This window comes from Narcine bancroftii, chromosome 3, assembly GCF_036971445.1.
Source record: "Narcine bancroftii isolate sNarBan1 chromosome 3, sNarBan1.hap1, whole genome shotgun sequence".
NCBI classification, from domain to species: Eukaryota; Metazoa; Chordata; class Chondrichthyes; order Torpediniformes; family Narcinidae; genus Narcine; species Narcine bancroftii.
The window spans coordinates 347,453,107-347,475,447 of NC_091471.1; the positions used below are offsets into that span (position 1 = coordinate 347,453,107).

The 22,341-nt window shown below is 39.6% G+C and overlaps 1 protein-coding gene and 1 long non-coding RNA gene across 5 annotated transcripts in view; one reads left to right on the forward strand and one right to left on the reverse strand.

Annotated features, from left to right (window-relative positions):
• The window catches only part of pik3r5 (phosphoinositide-3-kinase, regulatory subunit 5), a 90,689-nt gene that overhangs the window by 15,757 nt on the left and 52,591 nt on the right, over window positions 1-22,341 (reverse strand). For all 4 annotated transcript variants that reach the window (XR_011354803.1, XM_069929588.1, XM_069929589.1 and 1 more), the window contains 4 exons: window positions 17,631-17,714; window positions 14,231-14,924; window positions 12,853-12,997; window positions 9,963-10,094 (listed from right to left, as the gene is read on the reverse strand). Coding sequence is in view for 3 of the 4 variants with exons in the window: in XM_069929588.1 (XP_069785689.1) it covers window positions 9,963-10,094; window positions 12,853-12,997; window positions 14,231-14,924; window positions 17,631-17,714 (1,055 nt within the window). In the remaining variant the exon portion in view is untranslated. The remainder of the gene's footprint in view (window positions 1-9,962; window positions 10,095-12,852; window positions 12,998-14,230; window positions 14,925-17,630; window positions 17,715-22,341) is intronic.
• Window positions 4,469-13,024, forward strand: LOC138759361 (uncharacterized). Its single transcript, XR_011354805.1, has 4 exons — window positions 4,469-4,565; window positions 8,984-9,073; window positions 9,798-9,987; window positions 12,093-13,024. It is a non-coding gene; the product is annotated as an uncharacterized lncRNA (long non-coding RNA).

The window sequence follows — 22,341 nt, forward strand, 5'->3', positions numbered from 1 at the left end:
CTTTTGGAGAACCAGGCTGGTCAGGTGGTAGAAATAATGCGTAGGTGAGAATTTTGGGTCCAGTGACCATAATATCATTAGTTTCAAGTTAATTATGGAGAAGGAGAGGTCTGGTCCTCAAGTTGGAAAAAGGCCAATTTTGAGGAAATGAGGAAGGATCTTAGAAGAGTCAATTGGAATAAGTTATTTTTGGACAAGGATGCATCCAGCTGGTTGAAAGCCTTTTCAAGGATGACATTTTGAGAGTGCAGAGATTGCATGTTCTTACCAGGAATTAGGGCAAAGTTAACAGACAAAGGGAACCTTGGTTTCCAAGGGATATTGGAGAGCTGGTTAAGAAAAGGAGGGGGTTATATATTCATTATAAGCAACAAGGAGGAAATTAGCTACTTGCAGAGAATAGAAAATATAAGGGAATACTTAAGAAGGAAATAAGGAAGCCAAAAGTAGACACAGGGGTGGTTTGGCAGATAATGTGAAGGTAAATCCAAAGCATTTCTACATATATTAAAAGTAAAAGAATAGTAAGGGTCAAAATTGGACCCCTCGAAAATCAGAGTGCTCAACTATGCATGAAGCCTCGCGAAATGTGGGAGATGTTGAACAATTTTTTTTTGCATCGATATTTACGCAGAAAACTGGCATGGTGAATAAGGATGGAAGGGAAGCAAATAGAAGTGTCATGGAGCATATGGAGTTTAAGGAGAAGGAGGTGCTTGCTGCCTTGTAATGAATAAAGGTAGACACATCCCCTGGACCAGATATGATATTTCCCAATGCCCTGAGGGAGACAAGGGCTGAAATTGCAGGGCCCCTGGCAGATATATTCAAAATCTCCTTAGTTACGGGGGAGGTGCCGGAGGTTTTGAGAGTTACGCATGTTGTCCTGCTGTTTAAGAAGGGCTCTAAAAGTAATCCAGGCAATTATAGGCCAGTGAGCCTGACATCTGTAGTATGTAAATTAAGGACAGTCAGCATGGATTTGTGCAAGGGTGCCATGTTTAACAGATCTTGTAGAGTTTTTTTGAGGAAGTTACCAAGAAGGTTGATGAGGGAAAGGCTGAGGATGTTGGTTATATGGACTTTAGTAAGGCTTTTGACTGGAAGGGTTGAATGGCCTTCCATGTGAGAGGTTGGTTCAGAAGGTGAGGACACTAGGTATACACAGAGAGTTGCAAACTGGATTCAAAATTGGCTTGGTGGAAGAAAACAGAGAGTGGTGATGGATGGTTACTTCCCAGACTGGAAGTCTGTGTCGAGTGGTGTGCCTCAGAGATCTGTGTTGGGACCATTATTGTTTGTTATCTATATAAATGACCTGGATGACAACGTGGTGAATTGGATCAGCAAGTTTACTGATGACACAAAGATCGGAGATGTTGTGGACAGTGAAGAATATTTTCAAAGCTTGCAGAGGGATCTGTACCAACTGGAAAATTGGGCCAGTAAATGGCTGATGAAGTTTAATGCAAATAAGTGTGAGGTGTTGCACTTTGGAAGAGCGAATCAGGGTAGGACATACACAGTAAATGGTAGGCCATTGAGGTGTGCAGAAGAGTAAAGAGATCTTAGAATATTATACATTGTTAGGGAACAATGTATAATATTTTATGAAGGTGGTGTCATTTGTGGACAGGGTTGTAAAAAAAGCTTTTGGCATCTTAGCCTTTATAAATCAAAGTATTTTTTTATATTTTATTTACTATTTTAAATCATATATTAGTTATCATTTAGAAGTTGGGATGTTATGTTGAAGTTATTCAAGTCATTGGAGAGGCCACACTTAGAATATTATGTGCAGTCTGGTCACCCAGCAGCAAGAAAGATATCAATAAGATAGAAAACATGCAGAGAAGATTTACTCAGATGTTGCTGGGTCTTCAGAAGTTTAGTTACTGGGAAAGATTAATAAGTTAGAACTATACTCCTTGGAACGAAGAAGAATGAGGGGAGACTTGATAGAGATTTATTAGATTATGAGGTTAGATTGGGGGAAATAAATATGAGAGGTCATAGCTTTAGGCTGAAAGGAGAGAGGTATAAGGGGAACATTTGGGGAAAATTTTTCACTCAGCGAGCTGCCATCTGATGTAGGGAATGCAGATTCAATCTTGAATTTTAAAAATAAATTGGATAAATACATGGATAGGAGAGCAGGTCAGTGGGACTAGCTAGTTTTATTGGTCAGCACAGACTGGAAGGGTCAAATGGCCTGTTTTCTACTGAAAAACCTCACAAAGATTAGCGTGTACAGAGCCGTTGTCATACCCACACTTCTGTTCAGCTCCGAATCATGGGTCCTCTACCGGCATCACCTACGGCTCCTAGAACGCTTCCACCAGCGTTGTCTCTGCTCCATCCTCAACATTCATTGGAGCGACTTCATCCCTAACATCGAAGTACTCGAGATGGCAGAGGCCGACAGCATCGAATCCACGCTGCTGAAGATCCAACTGCGCTGGGTAGGTCACGTCTCCAGAATGGAGGACCATCGCCTTCCCAAGATCGTGTTATATGGCGAGCTCTCCACTGGCCACCACGACCGAAGTGCACCAAAGAAGAGGTACAAGGACTGCCTAAAGAAATCTCTTGGTGCCTGCCACATTGACCACCGCCAGTGGGCTGATATCGCCTCAAACCGTCCATCTTGGCGCCTCACAGTTCGGCGGACAGCAACCTCCTTTGAAGAAGACCGCAGAGCCCACCTAACTGACAAAAGACAAAGGAGGAAAAACCCAACACCCAACCCCAACCAACCAATTTTCCCTTGCAACCGCTGCAACCATGTCTGCCTGTCCCGCATCAGACTTGTCAGCCACAAACGAGCCTGCAGCTGACGTGGACTTTTTACCCCCTCCATAAATCTTCGTCCGCGAAGCCAAGCCAAAGAAGAATATTCTATGGTTCTAATTACATTTTTCCAGCATTTTCTGTTTTCATTCCAAATTTGCAGGATCTGCAGTTTTTTTTAAAAATCCATGTTCTTTATCTCCATTTTTTCCTTTTACTCTTTTTCTCACAAGGATTAGCTGGCAAATGGTACTTTTCTTGGTACAGTAGAAATACAGAAATCGGGATGTCAAAAATCTGGACTTCGAGAAATCTCTTGGTTTTTGTGTGCGTGCGTGAAATGAAAGAAAATAATATTTATTTGGGTTTTTTTATATTTTGTATTTTATATGGAAAAAATGTTGCTAATAAACTATCTAAATTTACCTGTTTATTTTCCTTAATTTGAATTTTAAAAGTACTGCCTGAGAATCTGGAAAATCCGGGCCAACCCAACCCCTGAGCAGTTTGGATTTTCAGACTTTTACAGTATGCCACTGTGAATTCACAAGAAAAAATAACATGTTGGGAGGGGAGCATTGTGAAAGATGCTGTAACATTGTCTCTCAGGTCACGGGTTAGTGAAAGAGTGAGGAGGGAAAGAGGTAAAGTTTGGGGCAAAACTTAAGAGAGTTCAATAATCCCAGAGCTGGGGCTGGGATACAACTGGATTCTCTGCTGACTACCTTCTAGTCTCTTTTACACTGGGCAGGAGTTGCTGTTACAACATTTAAGAGGAAGTATAACCTGTGGAGTAATTGGAGGCAAAAAATGAGTCCGAGACCAGGGATGTGGTTTATTGACAGATGGCTTCGGTTTGAATGGAAGGGAAATTTTATGAACATTTGTAAAAGCTATATAAAACTTTGATTAGCCCACATGAATATTGTGGGCATTTCTGGTTGCCCCATTACAAGAAGGATGTTGCAGTTTTATAAAGAGTACAGAATAGATTCGTCAAGATTCTGCTTGGATTAGAGGGAACAAGCAAAAGGAAGAAGTTGGACGAAGTTGGGTTGGTCTCTCTGGACCATCAGAAGCTTGAGGCGAAATCTGATATAGGTTTATACAATTATGGAAGGTAAAGGGTAGGGTAGACAGTCAGAATATTTTTCCCAGTTGGGGGTGGGGTGGCATATAATGAGACTGAGCAGATGTGCTTTGACTGACTTTCTGTAAAGAGTTTTTAAAAGGTGGCTCAAATGTACTTTTTGGAGTTTTTTCTTTAACAAAAGTTTACTTATATTGATAACTCACAAAGATGACTGGAAAAAAATTGAAACCAAAGTCGGAAGAAGCTCCAAGCTCACCTGAGACATCGACTGATAGCCCAAAGGGAGCTGCCTCAACCTCAAAACCTTCAGGGATGGAAGAGTTAGGAGCGCGGTTTTCAAAAGTTGAAGGAGTGATGAAAGATTTAATGATATGCCACACCCTACCATGGTTCATGTGTTCACTGCGCTTCTGGTTAATGATATTCCCACAAGTGTTGTTCATGAGTGGACAGGAAGTGTGGTGAATGATATGCCTCAACCAAGCTTGGTCAAGTTGCCTGGGAGTCTGGTTAATGATTTGCCCCAACCAAGTTTGGTACATGAGTTGCCCTGGACTCTGGTTAATGATATACCCTTCCCGAGCTTGGTCCATGTGTTGCCTGGACTGCTAGTTAATGATATTCCCCAACCGAATTTAGTTCAAGAGTTGCTTGGGAGCCTGGTACTCGATCAAAAACATGGGTGAGTCAATATCTGATTTAATGGAACGAATGAGCAGTGCTGAAAAAGACTTAGGATAACACGATAAGAAATTGACCAAGGAAAACTGTGGGCGAATGAAAAACAAATGCTCCATGATAAGATTGATCATATGGAGAACTTTAGCAGACAAAATAATGTACGAATAATTGGTTTAAAAGAAGGTGTGGAAGGAAGAGATGCAGTTAAATTCTTTGAATCCTGGATTCCTAATGTACTTCGTGCTGAGTCACTCGGCAGACAAGTAAGGATTGAGAGAGCCCATTGAATCTTCAGACTTTCAGATATGCGTACTCGACTGGTCCTTATGTGGCTGTTGAGCTTCAGAGATCAGGAAGTGATCTTAAGAGCATCATTTGAGTATTCTAAAGTGAATAATACCTTGCTGAAATGGGATGGACAAGAGTCCATGTTTTTCCAAAATTTCAGCCCAGCGGTCGTACAGAAAAGAAATCAATGAGGTCAGTGGCAGCGCCGGGCGAAGAATCCCAGGTTTACCCGGTGATTTTTATTGGTGGAGGTGTCAGAAGACAACTAGTCATTTTTCAAGACAAAGCAAGAGGCAGAAGAATTTGTTCATGGATTTTAAGAAGAAAAATGACTTTGGAAGAGACCTTTATGAAAATAATGACTAAGTAAAGATGTCTTTTTCTTGAGTTGTCTGACATATATTAGGTAATGTTATCCTTATTTATATTTTGCAGAGAGCTCGGGGAAATGTTGACTATTGAATAAAGTAACAGTAGGGTGTAGACTCCGGTCTAAGGGGAGTAATGGTGTCAGGAGGGATGTGTGTTTCAAAGATGGTGCTTTAGGGTGGGGTTCTTCTTTTTCATCCCTGGAGGATTCTGTGGGCTTTTTTTTACGGGTTTCCAGGGTTTCTTGTTTACATGCACTTTTTTTTCAAAAGGGAAGAGATCATGAGATTGTTTAACTATTTACTGTGACTGTAATACCGTGCAATATTTGTTTGCAAATCAATATGGATAAGACATTAAAGTTCATAAGTTTTAATGTTAACGGTTTAAACCGAATGATCAAGAGCAAGGTTTCAGCTCACTTGAAAAAGTGAAAGGCAGATGTGGTCCTTTTACGGGAAACACATCTTACTAAGATGGAACATGACAAGTTAAAATGAGGATGGGTTGGGGCAGGTCTTCTGTTCGTCATTCAATTCTAAGGCAAGAGGGGCTATGATTTTAATAAATAAAAATGCCCTGCATTTATTGTAGAGAATATATCAAAAGACCAAGCAGGTAGATATGTGATGGCAAATTATAAGATATATTCAGAATCATGGACGTTTATGAATATTTATGCACCAAACTATGACAACAAAGCCTTAATAAAGGATATATTTTTGAAAATTGCTGAGGGAAGACAAAATATTTTGATAGGAGGAGATTTAATATTTTTTCTGGATCTGATATTGGATAAATCTGCAAGCACAGTAACTAGGGTTGAGGCTACTAAAATGGCATTATCTTATATGAAAGATCTAAATTTGATTTGATATTTGGAGGCAGCTTAACCCAACGGAGAGAGGCTATTCCTTCTACTCAAGGGTATATGATTCACATACAAGAATCAATTTATTTTTACTGTCAGCTGGACTAAAAGATAGGGTGATGAAGTCAGAATATTTATCGAGGTTACTTTCTGAACACTCACCCCTTACATTGACTATTTCAATAGCGGAGAAACAGGAAGGCGTTTACAGATGGCGTTTGAACCCCATAATGTTAAAGCAGGAGGATTTTAAACAACTTATTAGGTGACAAATAGAAATCTTTTATGAAATAAATTTGGGTTCAATGGATAACAGCTTTTAAATATGAGATGCAATGAAGGCCTTTTTGAGAGGTCAAATTATTTCATTTACGAAAAATGTATAGAGGGAATATAATGCAGAATTAAATAATTTGGAAAGAGAGATATTGGAACTAGAAAAAGAATATCAAAGAACAGGTGAACAGAATAAATATAGAACAATGAAAAACAAAAATAATGCTATAATATGTCACAAAGGTACAGAGTGGAAAAATCAATACTTAAGACTAGACAGAAATATTATGAGCTGGGGAACTGGTTCACGAGGTGCTGGCATGACAATTATAGGTGGAAGAGTCAGAAGGGTGATAAATGAAATACAAAAGGAGGATAACGTAGTTACATGTAATCTGAAAGAAATAAACGATGCCTTTCGGCAATACTACACTGAGCTTTATAAATCAGATATACCAGGGGATCAAAACAAAATATTTGAATTCCTAGAAGGAGTTGAACTTCCTAGATTGGATGAAAATGATAGAAATGACCTGAATGCTGCTCTTACAAGGGAAGAGATTGACAAAGCATTAAGTATGTTGCAGGCTAACAAGTCTCTGGGAGAGGATGGGTTTCCACCTGAGTTCTATAAAAAATTTAAAGATATGTTAATGCCATTACTAGGCATTTACAAATTGGATTGTAACAGGAGTTTAACCTGCCAATTTTACCTATGTACAGGCCAATTGGTGGGTAGAATTTATTTTTTAAAAACTGGACAGGTAGGGAAACCTCCTCAGAGGTGGATTGTCTACCCATGTACATGCACCATGTAGCTGTTGGTGGTCAATTTGTAGTGATCAATGGCTGCCCGGATAGAAAATGACATAGTGCTTGTGTGCAATGGCCATCTTCCTTACCTATAATTCCCCATACCACTGGAATGCCAGAGCGGTTCCAACGATGTGGGGGGATTATGAATAAGAAAGACAGACATTGCTCCTGCCCCAACTCTGCTCCCTGCTAAATCAATAAAAAGGAAGACAAGTCACCCTATCTTGGTATATGTGGTGAAAACATGGCAGGAAATTAATGAATATATTGGGAAAAAAAACTGGGTATTTTGCTAAGAGCTCTGTTATGTATTATTACTTATGAATATGGGTAACAGAATTATAAATATATGGTTACAAAAGGGTATATGCTGTATAGCAGACTGTTATGAAGATGATGTTTTGATGTCATTTGAACAAATGAGACAGTGCTATGATGTACTTAAAGAAAAATTTCTATGTTTTCTACAACTGATAGCATTCTTGAGGGAATGATAGGGACAGGCACTGATTCCTCTGGGAGATAATGAAATAGAACACACACTTTGGATGGCCAATATGCCCAAATTCATGACCAGAATGTATTTTGCTCTTAAGTTAGAAAGTGCTAAGCCTGGCTGCAGAGATCAAGGGAAAAGGTGGGAGTCTGGCTTAGGTGTTGCAATACAAAACAATCCTGGTCTGAATGGTGTGTGGAGAGTGTAACTTCAACTATTAATGTGAAATGTGGGTTGGTTCAATATAATTTTCTACACCAGCTGTATCTCACTCCACAGAATTTGCACAAATCTAAGCCAGAAATACCAGAACTGTGTTTTAGGAAGGAACATTCTTTCATTCAACTTGGTCATGTGTGAAGGTTAGACCTTTTTGGCAAAAGAAAATTTTGAAATATTAACAAGAATTACAAGATTAACCTTCTCAGGTGATCCAGAATTTCATTTGTTAGGGAATTTTCTAGCCATAAGTAATGATCTTACAGAGTTTCAAATTTTGTTTGTTAAAATTGCACCAGCAGTGGCCAAAAAGTGTATTGCAATCACATGGAAATTGGACTCCCCAATTACCTTGGCGAGGTGGATCGCAGAGATGAATAGTTGTATATCATTGGAGAAAAAATATACAATTTAAGGAATAAGTATGAAATATTTCTTAAAATGTGGCAACCATATTTGAACTATGTTGGTGCTCAATCAATAATGCTGCTAAATTCAAAAGTGATGTCTCCCTGAATCTTGAGGTTAATTTAAACTGTGAGCTCGCACAGTGCACGAAAAGGTATTTAACGAAGGGGGGGGTTGGGAGGGACAAAAGGGGTAGAGTTAGAACTCTCATATGTTTGTTTTTTCTTTAGCTTTATACCATTTTGTGTGTGTGTGTGTGTGTGCGTGTGTGTTTGTGTGGTGTATTTTTATTGAAATATTATAATTGTTCATTTTCTTATGAAAAATAAAAAAATAAAGTATTTAAAAAAAAGAATATTTTTTTGCCAGGATAAACTTGTTATATACTAGAAACCATGCATTTAGGTTGGGGGCTGGGGTAAGTTTAAAGTGGATGTGTGGGATGTTTTTTATTCCCCCACAGAGAATGGTGGGTTCCGGTGGAAACAGGTACAATTGTAGAGTTTAAGAGGCTTTGAGATAGATACATGTATCAAGAGCAAGCAGCAGAGATGTAGTTTAATTAGGGCGTCATGTTTGAAGTAGGCATTGGAAGCTGAGGGGTCTGTTCTCTGCTCAATTATTCTATGGATATAATGCTGCCATTTAAAAAATTAATAATGATTTTATATTACAGGAAATCTCAGATTCCAAACTACTCAGCTGGTACAGGATAACTGCTGAAGAGTTCATACTGTTTGGAGTATGTAAATTCTGATCCCCAAAGGTAAGTTATTTATACAACAATGAAAGGCAGACAGTAAGGCACAATATTGATTTCTTGTGAACTGCACATGCAAATGCATCTTTTCATGTCTCAAGCCAAAATTCAAGCAGGGCCAAAACAATGGGACCAGTAAAGCAATTATAGTTTAAAGCAGTGGCTTTCAATCTGCCTCCCTAAACTCACATTCTGCCTTAAGAAATCCCTATGTCATAAGTGCTTTGTGATTGGTAAGGGATTGCTTAAGGTGGTATGTGGGTGGAAGGGAAGGCTGAGAACCACTGCTCTAGACCCAATTGTTATTAAAATATTTTGCTTGAGAAAAATTGTCATTGGCCCATTTCCTTTAGAGTTATGAAACCGTGCACATAACGAGTCAATTAGGTACGATTAAAACTGTTTTGCAAACCCTTTTTGTTCCACTCACATACCACCTTCAGCAATCCTTTACTAATCATAGAGCACTTATGGCATAGGGATTGCTGAAGGTGGAATGTGAGTTTAGGGGACCAGTTTGACAACCACTGGTTTTAAGGTATCAAGATAAATCAACCAGATTACTGCAATTTGTTTCTATAAGATGCATCCAGACAAGGTGGATGTTAAAATAATCACCTGGAATTTCCTGCTGGAGGAGATATTAAGTAAAGTTTGTTTTAAGTTTGTTCCATTATCTATTGCCTTGTCACTGCAGACTAAATTGGTTCCTCAATTTCTCTTCATCAAGTAACAAAAAGGAATAATTAGGAAGAATATTATCAGCTCATTTGGAGAAAGTTCAGGAAGGTGATGGTTCTCCTTGGAACGGATGAAGAATTCAAATGCAGAGAGAAAAGAAACCAAAAATAATCTGAAAATATTACAAGTAACCATCATATTCATTTACACTTACCTGGCAAAGAAGAGTTGTTGGTAAGGTCAGTAAATTCAGAATATTTCGCTCATACCAAGAGTCCAACATGCCAATGTATTGGGCAATGTTATTGGTACTATCTTTTTCTGTGGGCTCAGGTGAGCTGAAATCCTAAAATGATAATAAACCCACAATAAGCTATTGAAGAATAATATTCGCACATAATCACACATACTTTTGAATTATTCTTTTTGTCAAAAACATCTAGAACTGTGGGCACTCTATTCATGTCAAATCAAATAGTCGAATGAATTTCGTATTCTGCTGGACCTTCCCCTTTATATTCTGAAAGAAAAAACTTGATGCCTTCCAGGTGAACTTGGTAGCTTACCACACTTGCTGCGTTGAAGTAACTCAAAAAATCTGTAGACACTGTGCTTGAAGTAAAAACACAAAATTGTGGAGAAGCTCAGCAGGTCCAACTGTGTCCTCTACGTAGCAAAGGGAAAGATAAATAAAGGTCACGGTTTGGCCTGCTGAGTTTCTCCAGCGTTTTGTGCTTTTACACATGCTGTTTCAATTCTTTGTTTTTAGTCATTCAACACAAAGAGCATCCCTTCAATCCACTGACCACACTGGCCTTCAAGTACTTATACATACCAATGTCATTTTCCAGTCCTCAACTCATGGTCTTCCTTCTCATGCTCTTTCAGGTGCTCATTTAACTCCTCCTTAAATATCATGCATCTGCACTCTCCTCAGCTAATGGTTCCCCAATTTCAATTTTCCCTTGAGTATAAAGAATTTTGCCTCAGATCCCCCTCCTCTTGCCTTGACCCTATGCTCTCTGGTTATAGACACCAGTGCTAAGGGTAAAGGTTTCTTTTTTTTTCTAATCTCTCCAAACCTTTCTCAACACCAAGGAAAACAAAGTCAGCTGATCCAACCCTCTTCTTATAGCTGAAAAGCTCCATCCCAGACCACATCCTGGTGAATCTCCTCTGCGTGCTCTCTTGTGCACTCCACAAATATAATTGGAGGACTCATCAGGGGATGCTGAATTTTTTTGAGTGCACCATTAAATACCCAAATACAGCTCATTAAACAAGGCAGTGAAAGCTTAGGCCCTGCCCAAGGACTGTGCTTTACACAGTTTCTACATGTCTTGTAGAAATAATTGAAGAGCATTTAAATAATGTAGAAAATGTCAACTTTAAATTTTAAAAATGCTTTTTTTTATGAAGAATCTTTTATAACCCATTGACACCTGGTCACTGCTGGCCCAAAGTGGACCAAAAAAATCATTCAGAGTGGTAGTAACACCCTTAAATCCATGCATGTACACAAAAGCCCAGTGTAGGCATCAGAAGGGGTGCACAGGTTCACTAACTAACCGGCTCATTGGGTACCTCCAAGTCCCACTTGTGGAAGAGTCTGTAATTTCCACATAGCCCCATTAGCCCCCTTAGAGCTGGTATGAAAGCAAGTCATCCTGAATCCCAAGGGATGGTAGTTAACACTTCCCAGAGTCAGTCCATAGTAAAAAGATGGCCAGTTAATCTCCCTCACTGAGTAATAGGCCCTCATGCACAATTCTCCTCCACTTACAGTGGTAACTTATCTCCAGTTCTGCATCACCATGTCTTGTCTAGGAGTTTCCTAGTGCAGGTGAAACTCTTAAATGTTTTCCAGCTGGTTCACCCACCCCACCAAACAGGATTATCCCATGCCAGTATGTCTGCAGATATCTCTGCCTCTCATGTTCACCATATTAGAAAATACTCAGACTATCAAATATTAATCACACAATTTAAAAAGCTAAAAATCATAAGATTTGGAAAAAAATAGGAATTAAAATATATAAAGCACTGCATTGCATTTTCTTTCATCAGTTTGAGTTGATGCTTCGGGTTGGAAACCCTCAACAACGATCTTGATGAAGGATTCTGCAAAAAGCACTCTGCAAAATTCCTGCAAATATTCTGTTTTAAAATGTTTGCGTGCAACCTGCTCTCATAATCCTTCCCAAAACACCTCTAAATACTCTGTCACACCTGAACTGTTGATAATTCTTTTTCTCCCACTGATGCTGTTCGATTTTAATCTTTGAGTGCATAAAGAATATTACAGATAGATTTGTATTTGTATCTCATCTTTGTCCCATTACAGAGCTGGCGAGAGAGAGATAATTGTCCTTCACAGAGCACTAACACCAGTTGATGGCAAAAAAAAAAGAAAACCTGCATTCAATGAAACATAAAATGACAAGATCATAATAAATGCGCCCAAAATATTGGACATTAAAAAAACAAGTCCAAAGTCGATCCAATTACACTGGACAACAAAACTTTGCTTCCTGAACACTTTAAAAATCACCTTAAAAAATTCCTATCACATACTGTTTTTTTTAGATATAACCTATTTTTTGTGATTTCCTGTCATAGTTTAAGCAAACAATGAAGTGCAGCATGTCATTGAAAATTCATTTTCTGCCTTCGTACTTGGACGTCTTCCCTGCTGATCTTGGGGCAGTCAGTGACGAACATGGTGAAAGGTTTCACCAGGACAACGTGACCATGGGAAAAGTGGATTCAGGACAACTGGAATCCATCACTGCTGGCCGACTTTTGTTGGACACTGACATGAGAGGCATCAGATGCTGAGTACAAATGAAAATCAGCAGCAAAATATTTTTTAGGTCAGTTGAACTAACGCAACATAATCATTGTGTAATTAAACATGCTAAATTCAATAAAAGTTCATTTAATGTTTCTCCAACTTCCTACATAATATAGCAAATCTGAAATTATCTTTGTGCTCAGCTTGAAGTTGTCTATCATACTCCCCAATTTGTTTTCAGGAAGCAAATCTTTTGAAAAAAATGTTATCCAATGTTATTGTTCATTGGAGCAATGGTGACATTATTTACCATTTGCATGGATGCTTTGTGTTGATTGTCTGTGGGCAAATTTGTGATCTTCACAGGGCTGCTGAGTGAATTTCTTTGCAGAGGAATATAAAAAATTTGTATCCTGAAGTATTTTGTCAGAAAGGGAGTTTTGCTTTCTTGTAATCTGAAATAAAGAAAATATTCTTCACAAGATATCCACCAAATTTATGGAGTTTCAAAACAATTTAGCCTTTTCCAAGTCTTCTAGCCTATTTTATTGTGGCTGTCTCCTGCCGGAGACATCTGAGCAGATTGGCTTTCTCTTCTTCACGTGTGTCTTTCTCAGCCCCTTCCCCCTCTTATGTCTCAGCTCCTTTCTTTCCTTCACCCTCCCACCTATCACTTGCCAGACAGTGCCAGTGCTCCTCCCCTCCTCCCACCATTGAATTCGGGCATCCACCCCAGTTCTTGCTGTTCCTGAAGGGTTTTCGGCCCGAAACGTCGACTGTCCGTCGCTTTGCACGGATGCTGCTTGACCGATTGAGTTCCCTCCAGTACTTTGTGTGTAGAGCAGAATGGCAAAGTGACTTGGGAGAAATTCTCAGACCAAGAACAGAATAAAGTACCTCTTTTGACCAGAGTACTTTTTTTTAGACCTATTCATAAGTACTTCACAGCTTTTTTTTCTCCGTCAGGATGACTTTTGGGATTTCCATTGAATTTACTTGACTGCCCGTGATTTCCAGATTTAAACACAGTCAGAAGCTTGTATGAGTTCTTGTCACAATCCAAAAGCATTAGTTCTGCCATTAATTTTCTACTCAATATCAAAGAAGAAATTATATGGAATTTGTAAAGCACATGATAAAAGAACTCCAAAATTTTGAGTATCAAACCATACATGTAAAATTGTCCATAATAAATATCAAAGCAAAAATAAAACTCTGTAGCTCTATATAACTCTGTTCACATAATGAAACAAAGTTTATTTCCAGAAGTTTACCAGAACCATGGGGTGGCACGTTAATATAGCAGTTAGTGCCACAATGTTACAGCGCCAGCAACTGGGGTTTGACTCCAGCACTGTCTGAAAAGAGTTTATACATTCTCCCTGTGACTGCGTGGGATATACCTGGGGTTGTAAGTTAATTGGGAGTAATTGGGTGTCATGGGCTCGTGGGCCGAAAGGGCTCGTTACCGTGCTGTATGTCTAAATTTTAAAAATTTAATTTAAAGTTCACAATCTCAACATAATATTGGCCTTGACAAGAAATTATTTATTAATTAATAGAACCAATTTAATGCATTCACATTTTCGATTTAAAGAATTTAAATATGAAAGCAGGCTCTTCTGAACAATCACACATCAGCGATACATCTCCAAAGAACTGCAGATAAAGATTTATGGATCTCTTACCTAAGGTTGCTGTAGGCTCTTGCAACTTTTCCTAGAATCCTGTCAGTACCAAATACAACAATTCGCAGTGTCATGGTCTTACAATCGTCCTCAAAACTGAGATATGGCCGACGTTTGTAGGATGTGTTCTGTTGCAAGTATCTTTCATTCCGGCAATTGTAGCTAGCATGCTGCGGCAATGAGTTTGAGCGTCTGGATTTCATTGGCGGCTTGGATTTCACTTCAGTACAACCCAAGCTTTCTGCTCGACGAAGTGGTAAGGAGCCGGACACATATGATCCTTTACAAAGATTTGAGTACGAATTGTCTAGACTGCCTTTTAGGTCCATTTTAAGTGTCAGGGTGTTTCTGGGCCTGAAGAAATTAGTTATTTTTTTGGTCAATTTCTTTCCCACAGTATTTTGTTTTTCATCCTTCTGATCTGACATCCCTGTTGTTTCAGATGAACTTTCATCTCCATCTTCTACATAACCACTGTCCATATAATCTGAGAGATTTGAGACAAATGATTTCATGTAGTCGTTGGATGTTAGAGATATTGTAGAGAGTACAGAATCTCGTTCATTTCCAATTACATCCTCCTCTTCTTCAATATCCCTTTCTTCCTCCTCCCCTTCCTTATTTGTATTGTATAGAGGAAGTAAGACAGCATCAGGAATCTCACACTCTTTCAGGAGAACCTCCTGTAAAATATCTAAAATTTCAAAAAAAGATATTCCATTATATTGTGGCATACAAATTGATCCATAATTTTAACAGATTCAAGACTGCCATAATTCAAACTAAAATCATTCTGCTCTAAAGAACTTTCTGCTATTCTTAGAGAGCCACAGAATCAAAGAGAGGCAAAGAAACAGGCCCCTCATAGAACAAAGCAACACAGTAACGGCCCTTTGGTCCTTGATATTGTGCTGAACATTCCTTTCTTAAAAAAAGTACTAAGCCTTCCCTACCCCATAACCCTCTATTTTTATTTCATTTATATGTCTAAGAGTCCCTAATGACCCCGATGTTTCAGTCTCTGCCACCATCCCCGGCCAGGCATTCCAGGCACCCACAACTCTCAGTGTCAAAAAAAGCTTTCTGATCACGTTTACATCAATCTGACTTGAACCTATTAGAAAGATTTAAAATACCGATGTTTATGATTCACTGATTTGGACACAGTATTAAAATAGTAAAATGAATAGGATTCATCACATCTTTGCCCCACAACAGAATCTCATGGCATCTTTTCACTAATACTTATTCCAGCAGCGTCTTGCAATTTCAGAACCTGAAAAATGTAATTTTTTCAAGTTGGCTGACGATACAGTAATGGTGTGCTGTGTGGAGGATGCAGAGAGGCTTCAGGGGTTATGGTCAGGTAAAGTGAATAGGTAGGTACATGGTAGAACAAAAACGTAGAAGGGCAGAATACTTATTAAATAGTAAAAGATTGAAAAGTGATGTTCTGAGAGACAAACGGGAAACTGCAGACTCTGGAACCTGAAACCAAACAGAAGCTTAGCGGGTCAGTCAGCATCAATGGAAGAAAGAGAATGGCTGACACTTCGATGAGATTCAGCCATTCTCTTTCTCCCTCATGCTGTTTGACTCAATGAGTTCCTCTAGCAGCTTTTGTGTGGCTTCAGAAAAATCTACGTGTCCTAGTACATAAATCAGTAAAAGATGACAGACAGGAAACAATCAGGAAGGTCAATTTAATGTTGGCTTTTATTTTAAGAGGATTTGAATACTAGAAAGTCTAGTCTTGATCATGTAGGTATACCTTGATGAAGGGCTCAAGCTTGAAATGTTGGTTATGTATCTTGATCTTTGCTCTATAAAGTACAGTGTTTGACTTTCTTAGTTTCTCCAGCGTTTTGTTTTTACTTCAGCCCATGGTGTATTTTACTTCTTGATTATGTAGGCCCTGATGGTGACTGCTTTTCAATATTATGTACAGATCTCATGTCTCTACCTTGGGAAGATACAATTGTAGCAGAGGCTCTGCAGTTTAATTCCGCCGTGTGTTTTTTTTTGTACATCGGAGACCGTGAAAGCTGTGCCCAAGATGGCAGCTCCTATATTTGCAGCCCAGATCATGGGGGTTGTGAGTTCCAAGGGAGCAGTGGATCAGTGCAGGGCACCAGGGCAAGAGAATGGTTCCGCTGCCAAGAAGGAGAAGACCCCACAGAATAGGAGACTACAGCAGTGAAACAGCGCAGGGCTCAGTGGACAAACAACTTACACCAGGCTGCGGGACTGCTGCGCAGCTGGTGCTGGTTGGGGTGGGGGGGAGGGGGGAAGGGAGGGTGGGTCATTTGCAGGCATTGCCCTCCAAAAGGAGTTATTGTGACCCCCGCCCAACCTGCAACACTAGCGTCATTAGTCTCCATGTGATATAAGCAGTGAAGATTCATGGCAGGTAGTCACCAGCACACACCCACTCCCTCCCCACCCCCACTGTGAGTTTTCGAACATCAGATTGTGCCCCCCTGCAGATACCCTAATGCTCCGCCCCCCCCCCCCCCCCAATTAAACTTGTCTGACACCCAACCAGCTTCTGGAAACCAGGTATTGGGCCCAGAATTTGTGAAGGTGCGACTTCCCAAAGGGCCTTGGGCACTGATAGCTACTTAATTTAAATGGTGTTCAGAACAAGTGATAGAGGAGGGTGACTTGAGCTCGGATCTACCACTGGACCAGACAAGAGGCTATGTGGCTACGGAGGTTACGGGAGTGCTGGAGGCAGTGCCATCGGAAGAGGTAGTGGGATTCACGGACACCCTGAAGGAACTTCTTTCTCATCTTGATCGGGGTGCTGGACAAGAGGTGTCTCTTTGTGTGCCGGACAGGACAAACAAAGGAAAACAAGTTTTGTGTATTTTATGTATATGACAATCAAGAAATCTTGCATCTTCATTAAATGTAACAACTTGAGGATTCATTCAGTGTTAATAGATGAAATCTCTTGGTGCCTGCCCCATTGACCACCACCAGTGGGCTGATCTCGCCTCCAACCGTGCATCTTGGCGCCTCACAGTTCGGCGGGCAGCAACCTCCTTGGAAGAAGACCGCAGAGCTCACCTCACTGACAAAAGACAAAGGAGGAAAAACCCAACACCCAACCCCAACCAACCAATTTTCCCTTGCAACCGTGCCTGCCTGTCCCGCATCGGACTTGTCAGTCACCAACGAGCCTGCAGCAGACGTGGACATACCCCTCCATAAATCTTCATCCGCGAAGCTAAGCCAAAGAATAGATGAATATATATAAACAAGCAATGGAGGATGCTGATTGTAACAAGTGTTTGCATTCAGTTCACTTTTCAGTCCTGGAACTAATCATATTGTTCCCTTGATAACTTTTTAAGATGGAAAATTGTATAAATATTATCATTTTACAATGTCTTACCAAAGTTATCCTGGTCCCAGTGATAACTGTAGCAATTGGCAACCGGCAGTGGGATTGTTTGCAATTTAGGCATCCCATTCTGGGCTATTGAAGATAACAAGAAATTAAACATAATGTAATATAATGACAATTAAATCATAAATTGTTGTGTAATTCTCTCCCATATCACATATACCTACAAAGAGCATCTTTTTTATGATATCTTTTCAAATTGGGTTTAACTTTTCACGTTGAGCTTCGTGAAATACAATCTTGCACAAAGTTCACCACCCAATAGTGTCAGCAGACTGGAGACTAGGGCATGTGATCCCTCTGTGGTCCTTTACTGATGTTGAATGGGCAGCAAATCAACAACAACAATTGCAATATTACATTGTTCCTTTGAAATGGCAAAATATACTGCTGCGCTTTGCCGATAGATATTAGGAAAACAAGAGGAGAGTTAGGAGATGGATTGAAAAGTTTGATCAAAGAGCCAGTTTTTAAGGAGGTCAAGTGACCTTTAAATTGTTCTTTATGAGTAAGACCTTGGTAATAAGGCCTTGCTGTGACAGAGTATATAGATACGATTTTGGGAGATAAATTTGGAAAGGTTTGTTAGAGTTGGTTACATACAAACATTTTAAAACAGACCTAATTTGAAATACTGGAGCTCTGCTAATGCTAGACATATCGGCTCAACCCAGTCTTTGCAAGAGCTTTGGAGAGTGCCCAAGAGACTTCAATGGATTGTTGTTTACAAAAGGCAACAGATGAAAGATCTTGTTGGAGCCACAGATTATCTGGAGATGTTCTAAGATGGTCATATGATTTTGCAAGCAGAGAGAGTCAAACAGGCTTTCTCTCAGAGAGAGAGAGAGAGAGAGAGAGAGAGAGAGACACACACACACACACACACACACACACACACACACAGAGGGATCACTTCTACAGTGTTACAGCCAGTAGAAGCAGCTGGGACTGGAACAGGACAATTTGGAAAGCCCAATTTGGAAGAAGGGTTTGTATGTGCTTTATTCAGCCTGGTCAAAGCCTTGTGGTTCAGGCAAGAGGAGGGGACTGGCTGTCTAATGTTTCACTTGGAATAAGAGAAACAAAAAGGCCCTTTATGAAAGAAAAAGGTTATCATCTGGAGAACCCTGAAGGAGGCAAGTTTCGTCAGCAAGACACTGGAGCGGCTGATTAAAAAGGAATGAGTTGTGGATGTCCTGGAACATCAAATCTCTCTCTGAAAACCAACAAGAACCTTCCTAAGTGGTAACCATTTACGTTTCAAACACCAAAGCCTGGTGAACTTTATAAGTGTTAAATTCTGTGCACAGTATAAGAATTGCCTGCAACCAGTGAACTTGGAGGAATGAGAAGTGAGATTGGACAGTGAACCAAAGAACTTTTCTGAACTTACACACACATTACATACATGTGTGCTTAGAATTAGAAGGGGGTTAAGCTAGGTTAAGTAAGTCAATAGTGATAAGTTAAAGTTTGATTCTGTTTTCATGTTTAAAGATAATTAAAAGTAACCATTTGTCTTGGTGAATATCTATTGCTGCTGTGTTTTGGGGTCCTCTGGGTTTGTAACATTACAAAAATGTTTTGCCTGATACCTATTAAATTTAAAAATTTTAATTTAGGCATACAGCACGGTAACAGGCCATTTCAGCTCACAAGTCTGTGCTGCTCAATTTACACCCGATTGACTTACAACCCCCAATACATTTCGAACGGCGGGAGAAAACTGGATAAAACCCACACAGACACAGGGAGAATGTACCAACTCCTTACTGACTGCACGGGATTCAAACCCCGGCCCCGACCGCTGGCGTTGCACTAACTGCTACGGCTACCGTGCAAAAGCCAAAAGATTAGGATGAAAAGTTTCATTAAAGGAACTTTCATTTCAACAACTCTTAAAGGTGTCTGATGAGTCGTAAATTCTAAGCTGGGTCTGAATGGATATTATTTTATGATAAAAATTATTTTAAAAAGTGTAACCCAGAGATCAGATAAATTGAGGAGTCATTTAAATCCTTTGCATGTTACACAGCATATTAACTAATTTAGTACCTGTTCCATATGGATTTGCGTCTTTATTTTAGGGTTCCCTGGAGATGGGGTGAAATAAGCAAACACCAGGCTCCTGCACCCATTTCTGATCCAGATTCATTAACTGGGTTAGATTAGTTAAAGAAATACTTTGCAAAGAACTTCCAGCTTTTTGAGTAGGCAGAAAAGGAACGAACATGAGGGCTTAAAGCTTTTGTGATATTTTTAGAGTCAGGGCTGTCAGAAAGAGGAAGAGTCCAGACAAAACCAAAGTGCACTGCTGCTGGCCTGTCCTTGCACCAACCTGGTGGTCTTCTTTCCCATAAATTAAATGGTGAGACATAAAAACAGACAGCATCCATGAAGGCAAAAGGTGTAAGTCAACATAATAATTCAAAGCCCATCTCTGCGATGGCCGAAATTGGTTAGGGCCAGGCAAACTGGTCACTGCCCTGAGTTAACTGGAACTAATCCAAGTAGCCAATTTAGGACGATAGCCTCACATTGTCTGCTGCTGCAGCCACTAGAATTATATCTGGTTTCAGGCAATGTCCCCTTTTCACCCTGTTGGAACAGGATTTGAATGCTTCACACAAAAGATTTCTGAAGCTGTTGAAGAATGGGAGTTGTCTGTGCATATAGTCCTTCATCACCCCTAGTGGCTACACTTGGTAAGAGCTGAGAGATTTACACTCTTTAATATAAATCTGGTATTTGTTACAATGAACGTGAAGACAGTGCTGTATTTCTATGTTCTGAAACCTCATGAACTACTCATGTTGACGTTGTTTGGATTTGTAGAGCTAAGGCTCTCAAACAATATTTGCTCATGTCACTCTCAATTCTGTTTGTTCATACAGAATGCAAGAAGGCCAGATTAGTGTCATATCTGTGAGGCAAATCAAGGAAATAACATTTCAATGTACAACAATAATTCCATCTCATATTAAGAGAGGAGAATCACATGACAATAACTCATGCAGTGTGCTCCAATTCATTACATCCCATACCTTGCCCCTCAATTAATTGTGCTCAACTAAAATCCACTCATCAAATCAACTTCATTCACCTCTCACAACCTCAAGCTTTCCAACCCCACCATTACCTCCACCACTGAAGTTTCAATTTAAATGTAGACATACAGCTCAGTAACAGGCCCTTCTGGCCAAATAACCTACAACCCCCCCATACATTTTTACAGGGTGGGAGAAAACCAGATCACCCAAAGGAAACTCAAACAGACCCAGGGTAAACAGACAGTGCGGGATTCGAACTCGTGTCACTAGTGCGGTAATAGCGTCACAGAAACCAATTAATTGATTAATATTTTGTTGTTTCCACAAGAAAGCTGCCTCTTCCTTCTGTCCAGAAGATTACTTTAGTCCTACAATGGGTTTGTATCCTTCATTACTCAGCCCAAATATAAATTTTTTGAGGCTGATTTCAGACAGCTGAACGTTAGGAAACTCTTCAACTGGTGGGGCATCACAGATGATCTTGGTCCTGTCCTGAGCAGTTAAACGCAGGAGTACTATAGAACCATAGAACTCTACTGCACAGAAACGGGTCTTCCAGCCATCTAGTCTCTGCCAAACTACCCCTTCCATTTATGTACCCGTCCAAATTATTCTTAAATATCAAAACTGAGCCTGCATTTACCAATTCATCTGGGAGTTTGTTCCATACTCCCTCTACTCTCTGCGTATGAAGAAGTTCTCCCTAATGTTCCCTTTAATCATTCCCCTTTCATCCTCAATCCATGTTTTTTATCTCACCTAATCTCAGCGGAAGAAGTCTGCTTGCATTTACTCCATCCATACCCATCATAATTGTAAATATCAAATCTCCCCTCTTTCTATTATGTTCCAGGGAATAAAGTCCTACATTTTAAAACTGTCATTGATCAGTAGAGAGGGCTCTCCCTCCTGATACACAGGAGCTCTGTTATTGATCAAGGAAATTTTTACAATGACCATCGCTGCCTCAGAACACCTGAGACAGAACTTTTAAAAAAATTATTAGTTTAAAACCACTCAATAAAACACATAATTGAAGATCATTTAAAACAATAAAATACATGTGGTACACAAAAGAAAAATAAGAACCCCCCCCCCTCTCCACCCATCCCCCTCCAAAAGAAGAAAAAAAAGGTAAGAACGGGACAAGAGACCCTCAACAGGGGTGCCTATTACTTTAAAGTCTCTTATAATATACTGAGACCTTAAGGAGAAGGGAATGTTAGAGCTTCATTTAAATATTAACACCCATACTTTGTGCCAATTTCACGAGACAGAACTTGATAAGGGATCAAAGGGATTAATTCATATTTAACATTTACTACTTGATAATATCTTTTGGCTGACCAATTATGTTAACACGGGAATTACAGGCAATATTAAATATCTCCTGAGTCAATTGTTACCTTGAGTGATAGAAATATTTGCAATAAACTTGTGCGACGATAACATTGAAATGGTTTAAAGGCCCAAAAGACTTATTTCTATTCAATGAGAATGAAAAGCACAATATATAAATGTTAATTATACCATGAAGCGCGGAATCCGAGAACTGAAGGAAATAATTAGATTACGTCCAGAAGATTTAAAAAAAACAAGAAATTTATCTGACAGCATCAAACCAGTTCCATTCGTTCAAATACAGTACA